The sequence below is a fragment of the Malaya genurostris genome, chromosome 2 (assembly GCF_030247185.1).
Source record: "Malaya genurostris strain Urasoe2022 chromosome 2, Malgen_1.1, whole genome shotgun sequence".
Taxonomy (NCBI): Eukaryota; Metazoa; Arthropoda; class Insecta; order Diptera; family Culicidae; genus Malaya; species Malaya genurostris.
The window spans coordinates 347649951-347671456 of NC_080571.1; the positions used below are offsets into that span (position 1 = coordinate 347649951).

Here is a 21506-nt window from a genome sequence, read left to right on the forward strand (position 1 = left end):
TCTAGTCTAGGCGCATCGTTTAAAATTCTAGTAATGAAAGAGGGGGAAGTTGCACAATTCAAACAATCGATCAACTACCAATTCGAATTCGGAAGTATAAATAAAGCGTGTCATATTCGTATTCACGACATCCAGTTATGTCTCTGACATTACACACCCGTACTTTTTTTATTCGACTTCATTTGATAGCCAGATAGTTTCTCTTCCGAATGTTGTGACACGATCACAAACATTTTCCTTACTATTCCAGTATGACAAATATTCGAAAGTGGTAAAGTATAGCACGTTTCACATTGTAGTAAATTAGTTTAAAGATTTTAGGGTTAAGACCAGAGATGCCAGGTAAAAATTTCAAATATCTGCAGACAGGGTCTGTAAATCTGAAAAAAAAATCTGCAGTCAGCAAGTATGTCTTGCTGGTAGCAATTTCTCTATAAAGTATGACACGCAAAACTGGCTTGGCGAGCAAAAAAAAAAGGTCGCGGAAATTTCAAAAGTCTGTAAATATAGACGAAAGTCTGCGAGAATTTCAAAAGTCTGTTGTAAAAGTCTGCACAACAAAAAATGTCTGCAGCACTATACCCCAAATCTGCAGATTTACAGACAAATCTGCAGACCTGGCATCTCTGGTTAAGACGATTACGAAGAGGAATTACAGGGTTAACAGAAAAAAAGTTATATCATAAGATATTTCCAGCAAATTTTCAAATATTTATTCCAGTTGCCAAAACATTGCTAGGGAATGGCCACTCCAACCCGCTTGTGAGGAATTCTGGCAACCGTCAGAAGGCTGGCTGCATTTCGGCTGCTGTCAAAATTCTCCAGGCGAAATTGCGTCATTATCTCGCCGCACGTGTCTTGTTTATTTTCCTCCTCTTTCTTTTTTTTTTTATTCGACTTCATTTGATATTCGTCAATCCCGCATGTGCGTACAAAAAACGAATCTTGAGACGAGGTAAATGAGATTGAAATATGGGTATGTTTGGTAGTGAGAAAGTAATGTTATTCACCCTCATTCTTGTTTACGTCCGTATCCGCAATACGACGAACGGGTACTTTCGAACGAATACGAATAAGCCATTCTTGTTTTCACTCGAATGAATTCGAACGCGACTCGTTTGCCACAAAATATTCAAATATCAGTAAAATTCTTAAAATAAATGCTAAGCCTTGATGAAATCAGTCCAATTCTTGTGATTAACCATATGCGAAACGCTAGAATGTATGCCATTTTAGTTTCAAACGAAACATGTATTTGAACATCATTCGTACGAACGAAAAGTCCCATTCTCGTTTACGGACGAATAGACGAAATGCCGTGGTTTCGATTCGTCAGTTTTATGTTGCGAATCAATCGTTCGAACACATTAAAAAAAGTTTAACCGATTTCTAACAAATTTATTTTCGTGTCTAAAGGTGATTTGCAATCAAATCATAAATTTGTGTTTTGCATAGAACATTTAGAAAGCATAGCAGTACAGTAAAATGCTCTTTTTCTCTGGCGAGCCTTTGAATATATGCTCGGTTCCAAGTTTTAACGCATCAAATTTTACATCTATTAGGTACTATATGGAAAATACGCCATGGGTAAACATGCTTTATAAAAATGTTGAATGCATGATTTTACCAATGTAATAAATATGAAGACTATCGAAAACATGACAAAATTGCAAGAAAATGCAAAATATTTTTCGCCGATACAACTGATCGGACTGCTATTTTAAAAGCTTTTTTTACTTTGCATGAAGTTTAATTTGAAAATTTCATTTACCGAAATGAATGAAATTGGTCCTGAGTGCGATATTTATTTATTATGTAGCATTCGTCACTCCCTTAATGCTTGGAATCTTCCTAAAAAAACTACCTGCGATGCCGATCCTTCTTTTGCACAGGAATCGCGTACGTACACGTTCGAGTGAAAACAAGAATGGCTTGTTTGCATTCGTTCGAAAGCATGTGTTCGTCGTATGGTCGATACGGACGTAAGCAAACATGATGATACAAAATCAGTGAAAAAAACGAGTCAAATAACAAATGATATCAAAGATTTTTATTTACAACTCAAATCTGTACCAGAACTGATAGTTTAAAGTTGGGTGGGCGTTGTTTTTATGCATGTACGATGTTTAAAAGTGTGATTGATTCGAACGTAAACGGGAATACGAATTTGCTATACTTTCGAACGTATCGCATACGGCCGTAAACAAGAATGAGGGTGATTGGCAATAACATATTCCACACACTTAAATTTTTTAGCTGAGTCTCGGCAAAAAAATGCCGAGATTCGCACAGCCGAGTAATCAGCAATCATCTCGGCAAAAATAAAATTACTGAGCGTCTCGGCACCCTAAAATTTGACAAACGTCAAATATTGCCGAAATCGTCAGCATAAGATTTACTGTTTGCTCAGTGAAACGTTCACTGAATATTCGGCAATCCAATAAAACGAAAAAATGAAAAAATAAATTACCGAATCATCAGTAATTAAAAATCTAGTCAATTAAATTTGTTTGTAATTTCTCAACTTTATAAACACGTCATTCAGGATCAAAAATTTATTTTATTAACATTTAAAGGAGGCTTACAAATTTGTTGCCAGTAGTGCTTAAAGCCTCTACCTGAAAACATGTAGCATAACAAAAAGCGGCGTTTCCAGATGCGACCACCTTGAGTCGAGCTGGAAATATGAAAATAAAAATATATATTGATTTTTGGCTCACAAAAATGTTCAATATTTAATGATGCATATACTGTATTGTTTAAAAAATAAACTTACTTTGATCTATTGAATTATTCCATGCATTGGGTTATTTTTTCGCTTATCCCCCAAAGTTTTGTCTCGAGGACGCTTTGAGCCCCGTGTTGGGTGTTTTTGCCTTATAATCGCGAGTGCTCTGATAAAGTCGCTTTTTATAAAGCGAAACATGTCAATATTTTTACTTGCAAGTGGTTCCACGGTTCTTCGAAGATTATTTATTTTTTCACTCGAGAATTTCATTAGAAAATAATCGCACAATGCGAAGCAAAAATGTAACGCGGCAATAAATGACAGCTGTCGTGCGTAATCTCGGCAACAGCTAGCGCATATTCCGAAATCTCGGCAAACGTCTCTGCTGATGTCGGCATATCTGTTGTTTACTGATAAATTCAGCAAGCAATTATGCTAAATTTCGGCAAAGTGAAGCATTTTACCGAAATATCAGTGAATGCATTTAACGAAGTTCAGAAACATGCGTATTGATTACTGAGCAATCAGCAAATTTACGTGTTGCTGATCAGTTTCGGCATTTTATTATGCCGAGCTCAAGAAATGGTTTTAAGTGTGCATGATTAGTATATATGAAGGGCAATAACTTATTCTCTTTCATACGTATCTTTTATTGAAAAAATAAAACCAAGACGCTTAAAATGTAGAACCGATTCAAAACGGTTCTGCCAATCTTGTATGGCAAGAATCCGACAGAAAAGAACCGTTAATAACCACTAGGCGAAATTCTCTGCCGGAAACGGTTGTAGCGTTGTTGCCAGACTTTTGCTGGCACCCACATTATCAGATCCGAATGGATTCCGAATCAATTCCGAATCAGCGAGAAATTTTCATTCGGAATTCCATGTTGAAATCATAATGAATTCCGAATCAATTCCAACTCCAGTGCAACAACCGATTCCGAATGAATTTCGCCTACAACCGGTTGATTCGGAAATCAGTCGGAATTGAGTGAGAAGATGCGGACTGAATTGTCAATTTGTCTTCTTCTTCTTCTTCTTTCCCGATTTTGCACGTTTTCGTGCTGACTTTCAGTTTATTTTTAAATGAAAACATTACATAACTGACTATACACATTGAAATCTTCATGTTTTTCGGATATACAGAACTAGTAAATAACCAGTTCTTCTTAGAATTCCAACATAAACTGTTGAAATTCGCTGGAAATTAACAAAACGGCCTACCTTAGTCAGCATCATCCATTCATCTAGCAGGAGTGTAATGAAATGGCTTAAGTCGCCTAAATTTTACACTAACACATTCATAAAATGAGCGAATATTCAATGACATTTATAATGTCACTGTCAAACAGGTTGATCGAGCAGCCAACTCAGGCGAAAATTCTAGCACTGAACCGATCGAGCACTGAAAAATCATGCAGTCGAGTAAGAATTCATTACGCATTCCGTCATTTCGATTATGTGGGCAGACATAGCCAGCCGTCTGGGGGGAAATCAGCCCGCCGCGTACAAGTGGGAATAAGTGCTTTGTCTACCCATACCCACATTATCGAAATGACGGAATGCGTAATGAATTCTTACTCGACTGCATGATTTTTCAGTGCTCGATCGCTTCAGTGCTAGAATTTTCGCCTGAGTTGGCTGCTCGATCAACCTGATTGAGAGTGACATTATAAATGTCATAGGATATTCGCTCATTTTATGAATGTGTTAGTGTAAAATTTAGGCGACTTAAGCCATTTCATTACACTCCAGCTAGATGAATGGATGATGCTGACTAAGGTAGGCCGTTTTGTTAATTTCCAGCGAATTTCAACAGTGTATGTTGGAATTCTAAGAAGAACTGGTTATTTACTAGTTCTGTATATCCGAAAAACATGAAGATTTCAATGTGTATAATCAGTTATGTAATGTTTTCATTTAAAAATAAACTGAAAGTCAGCACGAAAACGTGCAAAATCGGGAAAGAAGAAGAAGAAGAAGACAAATTGACAATTCAGTCCGCATCTTCTCACTCAATTCCGACTGATTTCAGAATCAACCGGTTGTAGGCGAAATTCATTCGGAATCGGTTGTTGCACTGGAGTTGGAATTGATTCGGAATTCATTATGATTTCCACATGGAATTCCGAATGAAAATTTCTCGCCGATTCGGAATTGATTCGGAATCCATTCGGATCCGATAATGTGGGTAGTTGCCACCCCTGCATCTGAAACTCAGTATGATTTTAAAATGGATTACGTATCAGATACAACAACTAATTTCAAACCGCTCCTAATCGGAATATGTTGTTGCATCTAATTCGGAATCCATTTGAAAATCATACTGAATTCTGAAACAATTTACAAACGAGATGACGGGGATATCGTACAGCGAGTTATATTTGTCGGGTGATTTTTTCTTAGAGGGCTTACGTCAGTTTTCTCATCGTTCGCCTGAAGCGGTTCGGGCGAATTTTTTTTCATGCTTTGCTATGATTAGTGAGAAGTGATGAGAAAAATGTCGGCTTGCTAGTTATTTAAAGCATCGGGAAAGAAAAAGTCATTATTATTGGATTGACGAACACTAATTTATGTGGTTATCTTTCCTCAGTTAAGTTGGTGTAGAAATAGTGCTTGCCGATCAAGCCAATACAGCAGGGCGCAAGATGAGCCACTCCGATAGCACGGATACAACCAGCAGTAGTAGTACCAGTAATACAAAGCCGGAGGAAAATCAGGACGAACTCATTATTAAGCAGCAGCGAGAAATTGAGCAGGAGGTTAGTATTAGTTATTTTGATTTAGAAATTCATCCAACTCTTATTTTTCATCAGATTGCCTGTTCGAATCCACTGGTGGGTGATTCTCAAGCTATCATAAGTCTATGTTCGGAGTACATAGACGATTCAGTTTATATTTCAAAGGTAAAAGACTTGTCTTCTAAATACCGAGCAATCCGGCGTACGCGTCCAGATGGAAACTGTTTCTTTCGTGCGTTCGCGTATGCATACCTGGAATATTTAGTTATGAACAAGGAGGAGTTCAGTAAGTTCTACGAGTATGCGGCAAAATCAAGAGAGCGACTGACAGAGGCCGGATTCCCGCGGTTTACAATTGAGGATTTTTACGAAACATTCATGGAAGTTATAACAAAGGTCAAACCGGAAGGTGATGACACAACTGGAGCTTTGGCCGAGTTGCATAAACTGTTTAACGAGCAGGGATATTCGGATTACGTTGTTGTTTACATGCGCTTGATCACATCCAGTCACCTGCAAGAAAAAGCAGACTTCTATCAGAACTTCATCGATGGCAATTACACGATTGTAGAGTTTTGCCATCAAGAGGTAGAGCCGATGTACAAGGAATCTGATCACATTCACATTATTGCGATCTGTTCGGCTTTGGATGCAGGTGTTCGCGTCGAATACATGGACCGGGGTGATGGAGACAACGTGATTGCTCATGATTTCCCAGATGGCTGTAAGCCTAATGTATTTTTACTCTATCGTCCTGGACATTATGACATTTTGTACCCTAACAAAGAGGTGCAACAGTAATCCAATTTAAATATAACGATGTTTTTCGACTCTTTCAAACACTCTATTCAAATCTAGAAATCTAAACCGCTAGTGGATGCTGTCATCCGATTACAAGTTCAAATCAAATAAAATTATGGACAGAAAGATTCGTATTACCCTTGTATTTCAATGTAAAGAAAGCATTAGCCATCGATTTCTCCCAGGTACAATGTTTTATCACTGGAAGCTGAAACGACAACTGGCTCCGTTGGATGAAAATCAACGTCGTTCACGCTACCGTTATGGCCAGGGAGTTTGTAAAGAATTCGTCGTGATGTTGTATCCCATATGTACACAAATCTATCAGATGAACCGGAGCTTATTTTTGATCCATCCGGAGACCAAGCACAACGTAGTAAATTCTTTTCGAAATTGTGCTGATGTCCGTTGAAAACTTTCACACATCTTTCGGCTGGAGCATAAGGCCTAACGTCCCAAATTCTTAGCGTATTGTCCATCGAATTACTAAGTAGGTATGATCCATCTGGCGATAATGCAAGTCCAGTGACAGTATCGGTGTGGCCTCTCAATCGATATATTACTTCTTTTTTACGAATATCCCAAATCTTGATCTCGTTATCAATTCCACCGGATATAACCTGCTCGGCAGTATCATTGAAACATACTGCTGTCACCTGAAATCGGTTATCAAAACTGTGAATACCACTTTTCTTTCTGGCATCCCAAATCCGAATAGTAGAATCATCCGAGCCAGACGCAATTAACGTTGGTCCACGCCTCGCACCACTACAACTATTGACAAAATGTGAATGACCTTTCATTTTCCGAACCCTAGTGCATGTAGGAACATCCCAAACTGCAACAAACTTGTCGGTGCTGCAGCTGTAAATACTTCCTCCATCCGGTGAAAAATGAACCTCCATAATCGAACCCGAGTGTCCCGACATAATCCCAACATTCTCGCACTCGCCGTGAAAGTTCCATAGAAATATTTGCCGATCAAATCCTGCCGAAACTAAGTGTTCACCTTCTGGGTGGAATTCTGTGGAAAAGATTTCTCCTCCGTGACCCTCGAGTAGCATAATTGGAGCTAGCAGCGTAGATGTTCGTTCAACATTCTGGAAAAATAAATTATGTTTAATAGTTCTGAGTAGGATGGCTATCATCTCATACCTGCAGCTCCATAAGTTGTTTATCTTTCGCGGTGTAGCCAACTAAATCGGTTCGAGATTTCTTTTGTTGAATAGGTACCAAGGCGTCCGACGGACGCTTTTGTGCAGCAGACATCATGGTATAGTTGAAATTAAATTTCTACTTGATTTACGAGGTCAAAACAATGCTGAAATTTACAAAATAATGTAGCACTCAGCAAGCCGATAAATCTGACAAACATAAAAAACATAGGACGTGCCAGTGCCCCCAGTTTGTTTTAACAAATGCAAACGATTACTGCTTGAGGGTTATTCTTCCAGACATTTCTAGGAGAAGTTTTCAAAAGGACTCATCGTCAATCTGACAGTTTTACCTCTATCAATTAGGCTTTCTGACAGCTCTGACTTCAACTTCGGTCGACCTTTGCCCGAGAATTATTAATATCATTTTTAATGATGATACTAAGGCTGTGAACCATTTCACGGTTAATTTTAACTTTTGGTTAAAATCTGACACTTGAGTGGTTATTTTGTGTCGAGTAGTTAAATTTGACTAAAACTGTGGCCCATTTCAAAATTTGACGGACGGAAAGTTATTTGGGTTTATTTTCCACTGGAAATAATTTCAACTAAAGAATTAGTATTAGAATTTTCATTGCGAGATTTTTTTCAGTGTTGGAAAATAACTATCGATCTGTCAAAAATAACCATGCTCTCGAGCAGGGTTATTTTTGACAACATCAAATTCCCCACTCGAGTGTCAGATTTTAACCAAAAGTTAAAATTAACCGCGAAATGGTTCACAGCCTAAGTAATGACATTCCAAATTTGTATGAAGAATTTATCATTACCGCCTTACACGTTTATATAAATTGACATAACTTGGTAATAATGACAGGAATTTGGTACTCATTGGAAATTAGTCACAATTTTTTATGGGATCTTAGGATATTTTATTTGAATCTAAATATGGGAACTCGATAAAAATCAAGAAAACTGAGTGTCATTATTTTCCCTTTTAAACACATTTCCCGCTGTAATCCATATGAAAAAAGGGCACCTTTTTGTGGGCCATTCAACTGAATTGTTTGTGAAAATCGGTTCAGTCATCTTGGAGGAAAGTTAGTGATAATCGCAATGGTTTGACTGAGTTCGTAGAAGAGAAAAAGAAGTTCAAAATCAAGTAACATTTCATTATCTAATTTTCGATCTCCAGCAGGGCTTGTATTGTGAATACTCAAACGAACGAAGCAAGAAAAAACATCTACTGTGAACACTTTGCTTGACATAGCTGAATGAGAGACCTATATAAGAGAGAAACTGGATGCGTGAGAGTATATGCTACTGAGCAGACCAATTCCCCTTGCCAAGTAAATTGTCTGTGCTCTCAGTCTCAGTTAACACATGAACTAAGCAATCCATGACAATGTAATGAAATGAAGGGTTCGCTCTCGTTAGTATTGTACGAGAAAGAAGACCTTGCTTCACGGCAATTTACCCTCTGAGAGAGTGATAAGTTTTTGATCGTGAATATCTCCTGTTGTATCTAATGAATCAACATAATTCTTGCGACATGCCATCGGAAATATGATCACAATTTTATGATTAAATTTTCAGTTGTGTGACATAATCTCAAATAGTTCAAAATTAGAAAGAAAAGGCAACCAAAAAGTCCAGCAAGGCCTATTGCCGAAACAAGACACACACGAGAACCATCTCAGATCTCAATATTTCCTACCAAAAGATTCATCAAGATGGAAGTTAAATTAATTTGCACCGTCACTAACACATTCAATTACGAACGGCAATGCGAAAGCGAAAGTGATGATGTTGAACACATCTTTATACTAGTATCAAAGACATCATATTAACAAGATATCCAGCTCTCACATTTCCCGAACAAATCATTGGCAACATCCTTTTTTGCGAGCATGTCGCCCCCAGACGAGCCCACATCGAATCTTATACATAGAAGTAGTGGAGAAAAATGTCAAATTCGTGCGCGCCAAAATAGCAGGGTTGCGCACCCATACAATTGACATGATATGTTGAATGTGATGCCGTGCGATGGCGTTGCTGAACTGAAGATTGACTTCGCTCCAAGCTGACAGGGTCTGCTAGTATACAAATATGCCGTGCGAAACAGAGTTGAACGTATATAGATCAATATGTATTTTTGTCGTGAATTCTTTAGTATGCGGACGAAAACAAAAATGAACAAATTGTTAGAACAAAGGTTTCCACTTAATTTGCGCATTCTACTTTCCAGGCGTATCAGAACTGACTAAACTTAAAGCAATCTTAAATATTTCTTTATCACAGTGATGTGGTCGGTTTTCAACTCCTCGTCGTTACGGATGGCCAGGGGTGATTTTCGTTTTCTTGTTGTGACGGGCAGCGTTACCGGCTAATTCCAACACTTCGGCAGCCAAGTACTCCATCACTGCCACCGGATAGACCGATGCACCAGCACCAACACGCTCGGCATAGTTCCCCTTCCGAGGCAAACGATGGATTCTGCCGCCAACTGGGAACTGCAGACCAGCACGGTTTGAGCGGGACTTTGCCTTGCCCTTAACTGTTCCTCCTGTGTTAATCTGTATTTTATTTATACATACATATATGTACAGATTAATCTGTATTATTATTATTATTATTATTATTTTTATCATTATTATTATTAAAATGGCTCTTGCATACCGAAGATCGTCGATACATTTCAGACCAGGCCATTGCAATTGTCTCGTACTGAAATTTCGAGAAGAATCAGCTTTGAACTTCATAGCTTCAATAAAAATAAACTACAAATTTGTCGTATCTAGCCTCCTATATTGGCAAATTAAAAAGGAATTGTTTCAAGTTTGGAATATATAGTTGTAGAATAGTAGCTGTTTAATGTAACTAATCTGTACTTTAATGTAGGTGCATCGCTTCAAACTCTATTAGTGAAAAAGGAGAAAGCTTGCACAATTCATACAATCAATCAACTAACTGATATTCGGAAAAGTGATGGGAGCGTGCTAGTTTTTTCGTATTCGCGACATCCAGTTATGTCTCTGACATTACCCACCCGCCTTTTTAACAAACATTTAATAGCAGAAATTTTGCATTTGAGCCCATTTTAAAAACGATCAATTTGTTTCTTGGCAGTTTACGCTGTGTAGGGTAACAGAGGTATTTTGGCCACTTCATATATTTTGGCCCACCTAACAAACTTTATCAATTTCATCGGATTTTATCGATGTTAAGTAACCCATGTTGCATCAATTTGAAGCTAATCACATTAAATTACCTATTGCGGAAGGGGTTTTCAAAGATATTATAACATTTGGGGGATATTTTTACAAAGTGGGCCAAAATAAAATCAATCTTAAAGTGGGCCAAAATACCTCTGTTACCCTATATATCCTAGGAACACTAAAAGCAATGTTCTTTAAATTAATATTCATCGGAACTAAAAGTTATGAATCTAGTTTCCTCATAGGCATCTACAATATGAGGACCATTCATCAAATGCTAACCTCATGAAGCATAGGTCTCAGCAAGCGGGCATATTCATGAACTAATGAACAAACGAAGCAGCTCTCCTTGTTTGGGTTGCGCTGTGAATTCTACCTGACATATGAATGTGTGTGAATAGCACAGATGGTGAAACCGACGACACGACCAGGCACTTCGAAGGAAAATCAGCATTAAAACTGTTCGCTAAAGATTCACCGCCAGTTACCACAAATCTAGCGACCCCTTGTAAATGATAAAAATAATCTTCTCGAGCAACACTGTTTAAGTTGCTATGGACTAGTTACCAAGGAACCCCAAAACAAATAAACATGTTTTGAAAGCGGTGGAATAGTTCTATTAGTGTTGAACCGACGACACGACCAGACACTCCGAAGAAAAATCGGAATAAAAAGTGTTCGTGAGCGATTTACCACCAGTTACCATAAATATAGCGACCCCTTGAAAATGACAAAAACTAACTATTCGAGCAACACTGTTTAAGTTGCTATGAACTAGTTACCAGGGAGCACCAGAATAAATAAACAAACAGCTTGAAACAGTTGTGGAATAATTCCACATTTCATGGTTATTAAAAATCTTACAAAAAACTGCAAAAAATAACAATAATTTATTCGAGGGCTGAATTGTACATAAAGTTTGTCAAACGCCGATGCTTGGTGAGTGTAAATGATATTCTAATTCGTATAAATGAATTTCTAATCGCTTTATGTTTTTAGTTCGATATCGAAGAAAAGTTCTCTGGAACCAAATACTTAGGAAGCGAAGTTAAAAACTTTAAATGATTGAAAAGTCCCGATTGAGTACGCAAATGCAGGAAATTCTTGGGACATATTTACTTTTAGAGCGTTATTTCATGGAAGAAAGCGTCATGAAAGCGATAATTTTGTACAGCATTGAAACGGGGCAGCAATGTTCCAGCATGTTGAATGATGAATTTTTCATTATTCGGAAGTGCATTCGACGTGGAACGTGGAACGCAATCTCTGAACGGAGTGTGTGCTGTTGTTAATAACGCTGCTAGTTGCTTGGAACAATACTTCATAAATGCTTTGAAATCACCTCTGAAATCTAGTTACCCTACCTGTTACATAGATCTAGCCCAATCGGCACTTCAAAGTTCAATCCAGCAAGGGCGATTACAAACTAGTGACGTTGAACAGGCACGTGCAAAATTTTTTTAAACCTCGTTTGCATCCGTGGGTTGACCAATTTATCAATCACAATCACAACCTCGCTGAGGAAGAGTTGGCATCGTATGAAGCTGGGGAAACATTTATACAATTCCTTATAGTGCAAGTCGACGCCTTATTAACGGCGTTCAAAACTGCCCTCACACCAAGAAATTATGATGGATTATGATTATTCGGTTAGTATCATTACTAGTGAAGTTACAAGTCGCCTGGAGCGAGTTATCAAAAAATCTACATTCAGTCGGCTTGGTGGACTAGTTTTAGTTTTTTTGCTTAGTTAAGTAAATGTATTTCCCCTGAAATTAACACACGAGAAGTTTTTTATTGCCTTAAACAACCAAAATCAAATTTTTAGTAGTGAATAATTTGCGTTGCCGGTACGGTACGCCACTACGAATTACATATTCGTTATGAGACAAGTACTCCACAAGTGTCGAGAATACAACGCGCCATTGACTTCAAAGCGGCATACGACACAATCGCTATGGCAGATTATGCAGCTATGACAGATCTCTGAAAGAATAAATTTAATACCTGCCAGCGGGCCAACTACACTCAGTGGTTTCGTTTTAAGTGAGAATCTCTTGTTTTTGTTTACATTTCTTTTGTGGTTACCAAGGCTACTGGTAACTGTTTTTTTAAATCAATAATTTACCAACTTGTGTTGCCAGTTCCAACATTTTTTCAAGCGATTCCATTTTGACATTACCAGTTACTGAGGGGTAGCTCGATTTACGATACAGTTTTAAAAACGAGTGGCAGGTCGTGTCGTCGGTTGAACTTTGTCCAAATTAAGCAGAAATGCATTTAAATGAACTCGATTTTCGAAATTTAATCGAAACTATGGATGAAACCAACGAACGAGGACAATGATCTGCTTCCAGCGATTCATTCGTACACTGAAATGAAAATCTTATTTATATTCATTAGATTTGTCATATGAATCATATGCCGAATATAATTCATAGAAATTATATAGAAACTTATAATCTTTATTTAAGGACTATTCACACATATCCGGTCCGGTTCAGTGCCGGCACGACACCGTGCACGGATACTGATATTATTTCATTCGTTTTCTATACGCGCATTTACACCTATCCGGCACCGTGCCGTTTCAGTGCAGCTCGCCGTCAGTGTAGTGTCCGTCCGGCAAACTCAAATTCGTCGTCACCGATATTTTTTATTTTCACTGAAGTCGGTATGTTATTACATTGGCTGTGCCGGAACGGAAACAGTACGGAAACGGAACGGAAGGGCTCCGATAAAAAAGAACACTGACGGCGCACTGAAGGCACTTTCACTGAACCGTCACGGAACTGAAATGTGTGAATAGTCCTTTAATGTGTACGTCAAATCTAAATGGACGTTATCATAATGAAAGTTATAAAAATATCCCATATAATTTATATGGAAATCCGATGAAAGTCGTGAATCGTACTGCTTGAAGCTGAAGGAATAGTTGTGTCCTCGATATTCGTCAACTGCTCCAGACCATTTTTTTCAGGAAGTTCCGCATCTCAATGTAATTTTATATCGCTGAAAAAAACAGCTCATCCAACTTCGTTCAAGGATATGCGTTAACGGACCATGAAATATATATCCGGTACGTTTCATTACTCTATCTGTCTAGTAAGATTCATTTTTTTTATTTTCAGTCTCGGGATCTCACTTCTCTTTCGCAAATATCATGAGGTGCTCCCTTACCGAACGAAATACTAGTATAGCTTGAATCCTCAAAGAAAAGTAGTAGTTTGCAATTATCTACTATTCGTACACTCAGAAAAATAAAATGGTAACTGTTACTATATAGAGGGCCAACTTGACCATGAGCGTATAGTGGTTTTCAGCCGACTATGAAATCAGATGATTTCAACAATGGTCAAGTTCATGTTTACTATGAATGGTATCGGCTCTAGAATAGTAATATTGAACAGTGTATTGTATGAATAACTAATACGATTGAGATGGTTAGCCTAACCATGACCGAATTTTTTTTTTACATTGTAGTTCTTGCTATAACCAGAGTCATGGTATTTTTGACATTTCACTTCTAGTTATTTCGAAACTAAAGGCAGTGGTTGATTCAACAATGCTGAAGATCAGCAAAACATGAGCTAATGTTAAAAAGTTTTATGAATTTAAATTCTAAAATAAGAACAACAAAATAATTTCATTAAACTCTATTTTATTTTCGCATCAAATCAAATAATAATATACCTGGTGAAATATTGCTTAGCATTGCTTGATAGCATCAGTTGATTCAAGGTTCTGTCCGGTGGAGTTTTTCCTGAAGCAGGAAAGAAATTATTAGCCAAGTCCAGATGCAAACCTCGATACTCACCTACGACTTTCCGTGGGATTCGAGCGAATTGAATCCGGGAATCAAATGATAATCTTCCTTTTCATCAATCGCTTGATGTTGTTTCTACAGCGACCGATAATGAATAATAAACCGTATACGAGATGTTGATTTCACTGGAAAACATAACAGTTGCCGGAAAAACTGTTGAAAAATTGAATTTCAACCTCGGAAACTAGTAAGGCTACAAACTTTACCTACCTTCAAGACCTACCAAAGTACACAGTCACAATATAGAATATTTTGTTCAAATCCATCACTGATGTGTTACCCAGGTACGACATTTTCTGCTAAATTGTAACTTTATGTGACAATAACAGTACACCCGTTCATTGACAATTTGTATAGTCAGCACAAATGTAATACATAGTAGGTTGAAAAACACTATACGATAATGTGCTTACTACATAAATTCTGTTGATATGGACTACATGAATAGTGTTTTCAAACTTCATAATCGTCTTTTAAACCATGTATCTAATTATGGTAACATTATTAAACTGTGGACATATTTACATGGTAGCGATAACTATTTAGCACCTCATATATACAAGGCTCGAGAGCAATTTCACCTTACTAGAAATTGTGATTTTAACTATCTATTCTTATATTTGAGATGACTACCATTGTCAGGATGACCATGCCAGAAAAGTCATAAATACAAATAGTTTAGTCAAGTCGTAGTCTTTGTTGTGTAGTAATTTATACAATACAGATGGTGAATAGTCATATATCATGGTTGTTGCTACTATTTAAGCGTATAGTTGAAATGACAATGGAAAACAGGTTACGGTTACTATGGTATTTTGCTCAGTGTATGACCTCCATTGAAAGTTTTATATATATATTTTAAAAGTTACTTGTTGTTACTAGTTATTATACTAAACTAGTCATATGGTATATATGAACCTTTCTAAATAAATTCGAAGTGAATATAATATGCGCTTCATAAATTGTTCCAATGTATGTTGTGCAGATATCTAGTAATGGTTATAAGACGCGCCAATAAATTTGACTCAGACTGGGAATTTCATTCGTTATATGGAAATCCTGTAAAAATAATGTTAAGAAGAGTGTTATGTTTCATAAGATTATCTCATATATTTGACATGATGTTGAACACATCTTGTAACTATTATTGGAAATGCTAATAGTGCAAAATCATTAGAATATCATATAATGTGAAAAAGAAAATTTAGCTCAGTGTACACTTCAACTGCTAGCTTTTCTGGGTAGTAGGATTCGGTGTAACATGCCGATGTCAAAATTGTGTTGTGTCGGTTGACTGCGCAGCAGTGGAAACAGTATTTCACCTTGTTGGCCACTATTCGAGGATTACTAGGGGAATTCCGCAAAGAAATCATTTTACCGTACGTTATGCAGGTACCGCAAAGCACTAGCCTCGCTCAGCTCGTTGTCGGTCATTTCCATGTCTTCCTTCTCACACAACGGTTTCAAGTCAAGACCTGAATTTTGAACTTGGCTTTATAAAAGACATAACTCATACTCCTCAATTTTTACATTCCGCTCGAGTCAGGTAAATCCATTAAAATGTTCCGTAATATAATGACCTATCAGAAATTTATTTTGTTCACATTCATCTTGCCTTCGATATGCAGTAACCAAGGTTATGGCGACTGTCATTCAAAATCAATAAATATATCAACTTGTGCTGCCAGTTTAAAAAAATTCACTAGCGTTTTCGATTTGACATTTCCAGTTACTGAGGGGTACTTAAATTTACGATACAGTTTTGATATACGAGTGGCAGGTCGTGTCGTCGGTGAAACCCTTTTGTTCATATTCGTTGCTTCAATTTGCAAGCCCTGATCTCCAGTATTTCACAAATTCCCGTTTCGGCGATGTTAATTCTATGTGTTTATAACACACAAGCTGAACAATTTAATTTTGCTGTGTATAAAAAAATTTACAGAAAACTTGGCATCCTTGTTTTGGCTATTGTCAAAAAACATTGAAGAAACGTCGAGAGTTCCCCAGGTTACCCGAAAACGGTGCACGCGTTTGCATTTGAAAGAAAAATTTCCTAAAATCTATCTTTTTTCTGGAGTTTTAGTTGATTCGCTAGAAAAAGTGAAAATTTTAACCAGCCAAGATGGTAGTAAAAACTGTTGCAAAGGGTGTAAGACCGCAAGGGCAGGCGTACAAGGATAAAAGCAAACCGGCTGAGATCCGCCAAAGCAATATCAATGCTGCAAAAGGTAATTGACTCGATGGAGTATATCAAATTGTGGTAAAATATAAATGTTACAATAAAAAGTTAGTTCTTGGGGTGAAGTAATAGACGGTATATCATGTTAAAGTTTTTGTTTAATTAATATGTAGATTAGGCTTTACTGGGTGCAAACTTGTGTTCTGATTGAAGTTTATTCCAACCTAGAAATGAGTCATATTATTCTAATGTTGGTTGCTTGTGTTAGAGAAAAAAATGGTTTTTATGTTTGAGTGATTTTTTTTAAATTCTTGAAAAATGTAGATATTAACCAAAAATACTCCTTTGCAGCTATTGCTGATGCCATCCGGACAAGCTTGGGTCCTCGTGGGATGGACAAAATGGTATGCACGCTTATTTCAAATTAGTTTACATTTTTGATAACGTTTCGAACATTTCAGATTCAATCGGGCAACGGAGAAGTCACTATTACCAATGATGGAGCGACGATTTTGAAGCAAATGAACGTGATCCACCCGGCAGCCAAGATGTTGGTCGAATTGTCTCGGGCACAGGACGTCCAGGCTGGAGATGGCACCACCTCGGTAGTGGTTGTGGCCGGTGCCCTTTTGGAGGCCGTTGAAAAGTTACTTGCTATGGGAATTCATCCCACTGCGATTTCCGATGCCTTTCAGCGCTGTTCTACTAAAGCGGTTGAAATTTTAACCGAAATGTCACGACCGATCGAGCTGACAGATCGTGAGTCGTTGGTCAAGAGTGCTTCGACCTCGTTGAACTCTAAAGTTGTTTCTCAGCATAGTAGTCAGCTAGCTCCAATCGCAGTGGATGCAGTATTGAAGGTAACCGAACCGGGACATGAAATCGGTGTTGATCTGAAAAACGTTAAGGTCATTCGAAGCCTGGGAGGCACTATTGAAGATACTGAATTGATTGAAGGTCTGGTTTTCACTCAACGTTCAAGTGGCGTCAATGGACCGAAACGTGTAGAGAAGGCCAAAATTGGTCTGATTCAATTCTGTATTTCTGCTCCGAAAACCGATATGGACCACAGTGTGGTGGTTTCAGATTATGCTGCAATGGATCGCGTACTAAAAGAAGAACGTGCTTACATTCTGAACATTGTAAAACAGATCAAGAAGTCTGGCTGCAACGTTCTGCTGGTTCAGAAGTCCATTCTTCGTGATGCTATTTCAGATTTGGCTCTTCATTTTCTTGATAAAATTAAAGTAATGGTCGTGAAAGACATCGAACGAGAGGACATTGAATTTGTTTGCAAGACCTTGAACTGCCGTCCAATTGCTTCGCTTGACCATTTCGTTCCCGAGCATTTGGTAAACGCTGATTTGGTTGAAGAGGTTTCCAGTGGATCCAGCAAGTTTGTGAAATTCACCGGCATTCAAAACATGGGAAAGACCGTTTCCATTGTAATTCGTGGATCAAACAAACTTGTGCTCGAGGAAGCTGACCGTTCGTTGCACGATGCATTGTGTGTTGTACGGTGTTTGGTTAAAAACCGGGCTCTCATTGCTGGTGGAGGTGCTCCTGAAATCGAGATGGCTCTGCAGCTGGCTGCTCACGCACAAACTCTTGGTGGAGTTGACTCGTACTGTTTCCGAGCGTTTGCTAATGCTTTGGAGGTGATTCCATCGACACTGGCTGAAAACGCTGGCTTGAATCCAATTGCCACCGTGACTGAGCTTCGCAATCGACATGCTCACGGTGAAAAGAATGCCGGTATCAACGTACGTAAAGGAGCGATCACTGATATTCTGACAGAAAATGTCGTTCAACCGTTACTAGTTTCCACATCGTCGATCACTCTGGCCACGGAGACAGTTCGGTCAATACTTAAAATTGATGATATCGTTAATACTATGCAGTAAGCTTACTATTGTAACAATTCAGCAGACCGAAATTTCACATCATAACCAGCATAACGATTTTCCTTCTGCACAGTATAATTATTTGTGTATCACCTTTTCGTCTTTAGTCTAACAAAAATAAAATGAATAAAGAAGTACGTTTAAACACCCCAACAAAGTTTTCTGTAACTGCACAAAAAGAAGAAGAGTGGATATGATCTAACATAGATTTCCATCGAATCCCGCGGATAAATTCTTCAGGTTTAGGGCAGTAAAAATAATATTACAGTCTCATAAAATATGTTATATTCATCATTTATTTCTTTGCCATCGGTTCGAAAGCATCCGGCATCCGTTCGATCACGTACCGGTTCAGAGCCACATTCATGATGGGCACCCCGGGAATCTTTCGGATCCGTCGTTTCAAGTCCTTATCGTTGGTGGCCACGATGTAGCATTTATGCTGGGTGACTCTCTGCACCAAGCAATCGTCGGCATAGGTTCCCCGGTGCATGCATTTGATCCGCTCGAAACGTGAGTCCTTTATGATTCGTAGTGCCAGTTTATACTTCGAACCTAGCTTTTCCAGTTCGCCCACAACGCAATCCGTAACGTACGGGATACACTTGGCGTACAAACAGTCCATCATCGTTTTGACGATGTCAAGTTTGTTTTTTATGCTAAAGTTGATGAAATTTGTGTCGACCAAAATATGATACGGCGGTCCGAGTTGAGTGTTATACTGGAAGAACATGGCTGAGCTAACCTGAGGCTTCTCAATAGGCTTCCGCTCTGTTTCCTCAGATTTTTTCTTTTTTCGAACATCACGATCGGCTGCTTTGAGTCGGCTATCGGTTGTTTTGATCATTCTTTTCAGTTGTGCTGAACGCTGCGATTGTAGCCGCTTTAGTTGCAACTTCTTGCCCTAGTACAAAACAAATTTAATTAAATGAAACAGTATTTTACTATGACTATTACCATTTTGCTTTTCTAACTACACAACTAAAATAGAAAGAATATTAATTCAACGTTTTAATAAAACAGCCAGAAATTCACATCAGCACATGTGTTTTGTTGATTTTTGTACTATCGAAATCATCGCAAATTCTGATATAATACATCGCCAGCTTATTGAAAGGGATGCCAGATAAAATTTTCCAGTTGTCACTCAAATACGTCGAGAAAAAATATTGAAAACTACCCAAATTAGTTTGTAGTTGTGCGTTCCTGTCGATTTCTTGAAAAAAAAAATCCGCTAGAAATAAACGAACTTTTGATAATACCTTTTTTCACATTAGCGCTGATATCACTTGATATACCATAAAGACAAATACAAATTATAATACGGAATACTTCGACAAATTTTCAAGGACACATTTTGCATCGTGCGGTACACTGTCATGATACACTGTCAGAGTCACAATGTACTTTAACGAGTTTTCTATAAAACTAGCAACATTGAAGGGTAAGAACAAGTTCACCATAGTTACTGTTTATTATAGTGAAAAATAAATAAACAAACAGTTTTTAACTGATAATCAAGATCACAAGCGAAATGTAAGTTAAACAATAATCTAGAATGGTTAAGCCACCATGAATATACTACTAGCTGTATTGATATTTGGAGATTCGTGGGTGTTTGTGTTCATTTTTCATCTTTTTTTTTTTTTTTTTATTTGCTGTGTCACTAACGTGACAGGCTAAGGCCAGTTTTAAATTTTCCAACTACTGAAAATTTCTTCCTACACGAAGTAGGGATTTTTTTTTTTAATTTTTTTTTTTAACTCTCGTTTTCCCTTGTGGAAAACGAGCTCCTTCCAAACGAAGGGATTTCTTTCTTCTCGTCAAAAAGAAACACGAGTTGTTTCCTAACTAAAAACAGACTACTTTATTATTTCCATCTTACATCTATATGTACACTTTTCTTATTCTATTACTACACTTCAAACCTCAAAGGGACAGACAAATATGCTAATTTTACCTGCTGATTTACCTTTATCTTTGCGCGTCTCAATAGAGACCAATTGATATGGGTTTTCCCATTCAGAGGAGATGCAAAAGAAATAATATATTTATTTCCTGTCTATACTGTGCGCCGATTTTGTCTAGACGCTACATCCTAACAAAACATTATACAAATTTTATAACTCAGCCTATTATTCTAGGATCGGCCTGATTTTACGATTCTACTTACGGCCGTCTCGTCAGAAGAAATCTTCCATAAATATTAAAATTAATTCGAGCGTCCGCGACATTCCGGGGCCCGTAAATCATCCGCGTGGTGATTTACCGATTTAACTCAATTGTTACATGATTGATTCTTCATTTAGATTAGATCTCCTCATTTGTAGCATACTTATAAGTGACTGTGGCATTTCTAACATGTTTTGTTGATTATTACTATTGCTACTCTGTCTTCTATTTCTTCTAAAATATATGTAACAGAATATAATGATTAACGTAATTATGATTGTACTAGTCGCTCCTCCTAAAGCATATAAATCTTTTTCATATGGACGGTTTTCTGAAACCCTTTCATCTATGATATTTACTTCTTCATACGGATTTTTAGGTAACGTCATGTTACTTTTAACTAATTTCTTTTGATTAACTTCAATTTCGTAAGGTAACTGATCGATAGATTTAAAGAATGATTTAGTTCTATAGTTTACGCCTGTCATTTGTGCATACCAAACCTGCTTTTTTGCCAAAATTTTACAATCGGAAGTTAATTCCACCATAGCAACCTTGTACGGAGGATTTATAATCACATTATCACAATGGACAATTATGTTCCTTGGTTCGTTTGTTATATAAACAACCGTATTTTGATTGTTCATTGGTATTAGCTGAATATAAGTTTCATTTAGCTTTTTCGACAAACATTTTTCTTTTGTAGCCTTATGAAGGATGGCAGCCGCAACGCAGTCAACTGTTTTTGTCAGTATAGGTTGATTTACCAGATAGTGGCTCTCGT

General features: G+C 37.6%; 4 protein-coding genes and 1 long non-coding RNA gene across 5 annotated transcripts; 2 read left to right on the forward strand and 3 right to left on the reverse strand.

Moving 5' to 3' along the window:
• Nucleotides 1-5208: 5208 nt before the first annotated feature.
• On the forward strand, nucleotides 5209-6403 carry LOC131432036 (ubiquitin thioesterase otubain-like). Its single transcript, XM_058598078.1, has 2 exons — nucleotides 5209-5489; nucleotides 5544-6403. Exons 1-2 carry the CDS (start codon nucleotides 5376-5378, stop codon nucleotides 6267-6269), a joined length of 840 nt encoding a protein of 279 aa, XP_058454061.1. The 5' UTR covers nucleotides 5209-5375; the 3' UTR covers nucleotides 6270-6403.
• On the reverse strand, nucleotides 6398-7659 carry LOC131432034 (U5 small nuclear ribonucleoprotein 40 kDa protein). Its single transcript, XM_058598077.1, has 2 exons — nucleotides 7425-7659; nucleotides 6398-7369 (listed from the first exon to the last, which is right to left on the reverse strand). Exons 1-2 carry the CDS (start codon nucleotides 7539-7541, stop codon nucleotides 6434-6436), a joined length of 1053 nt encoding a protein of 350 aa, XP_058454060.1. The 5' UTR covers nucleotides 7542-7659; the 3' UTR covers nucleotides 6398-6433.
• A 7893-nt stretch (nucleotides 7660-15552) lies between these two features.
• LOC131432039 (uncharacterized) lies at nucleotides 15553-16333 on the reverse strand. The gene is made up of 2 exons (XR_009229774.1): nucleotides 15998-16333; nucleotides 15553-15942 (listed from the first exon to the last, which is right to left on the reverse strand). It is a non-coding gene; the product is annotated as an uncharacterized LOC131432039 (long non-coding RNA).
• A 104-nt stretch (nucleotides 16334-16437) lies between these two features.
• LOC131432038 (T-complex protein 1 subunit delta) lies at nucleotides 16438-18707 on the forward strand. Its single transcript, XM_058598079.1, has 3 exons — nucleotides 16438-16695; nucleotides 16998-17050; nucleotides 17108-18707. Exons 1-3 carry the CDS (start codon nucleotides 16590-16592, stop codon nucleotides 18548-18550), a joined length of 1602 nt encoding a protein of 533 aa, XP_058454062.1. The 5' UTR covers nucleotides 16438-16589; the 3' UTR covers nucleotides 18551-18707.
• A 105-nt stretch (nucleotides 18708-18812) lies between these two features.
• LOC131428091 (rRNA-processing protein FCF1 homolog) lies at nucleotides 18813-19646 on the reverse strand. Its single transcript, XM_058591752.1, has 2 exons — nucleotides 19508-19646; nucleotides 18813-19454 (listed from the first exon to the last, which is right to left on the reverse strand). The coding sequence occupies exons 1-2, from the start codon at nucleotides 19508-19510 to the stop codon at nucleotides 18846-18848; spliced, it is 612 nt and encodes a 203-aa protein (XP_058447735.1). The 5' UTR covers nucleotides 19511-19646; the 3' UTR covers nucleotides 18813-18845.
• Nucleotides 19647-21506: the final 1860 nt, after the last annotated feature.

What these genes read in the sequence shown, in the direction of transcription:
- LOC131432036 (XM_058598078.1), top strand. Translation starts at nt 5,376, where the DNA reads ATGAGCCACTCCGATAGCACGGATACAACCAGCAGTAGTAGTACCAGT. An exon ending in AGCGAGAAATTGAGCAGGAG is followed by an intron (nt 5,490 to 5,543) that starts GTTAGTATTAGT and finishes ATTTTTCATCAG; the next exon opens with ATTGCCTGTTCGAATCCACT.
- LOC131432034 (XM_058598077.1), bottom strand. Translation starts at nt 7,541, where the DNA reads ATGATGTCTGCTGCACAAAAGCGTCCGTCGGACGCCTTGGTACCTATT. An exon ending in AACAACTTATGGAGCTGCAG is followed by an intron (nt 7,370 to 7,424) that starts GTATGAGATGAT and finishes TTATTTTTCCAG; the next exon opens with AATGTTGAACGAACATCTAC.
- LOC131432038 (XM_058598079.1), top strand. Translation starts at nt 16,590, where the DNA reads ATGGTAGTAAAAACTGTTGCAAAGGGTGTAAGACCGCAAGGGCAGGCG. An exon ending in CAATATCAATGCTGCAAAAG is followed by an intron (nt 16,696 to 16,997) that starts GTAATTGACTCG and finishes ACTCCTTTGCAG; the next exon opens with CTATTGCTGATGCCATCCGG. An exon ending in CTCGTGGGATGGACAAAATG is followed by an intron (nt 17,051 to 17,107) that starts GTATGCACGCTT and finishes CGAACATTTCAG; the next exon opens with ATTCAATCGGGCAACGGAGA.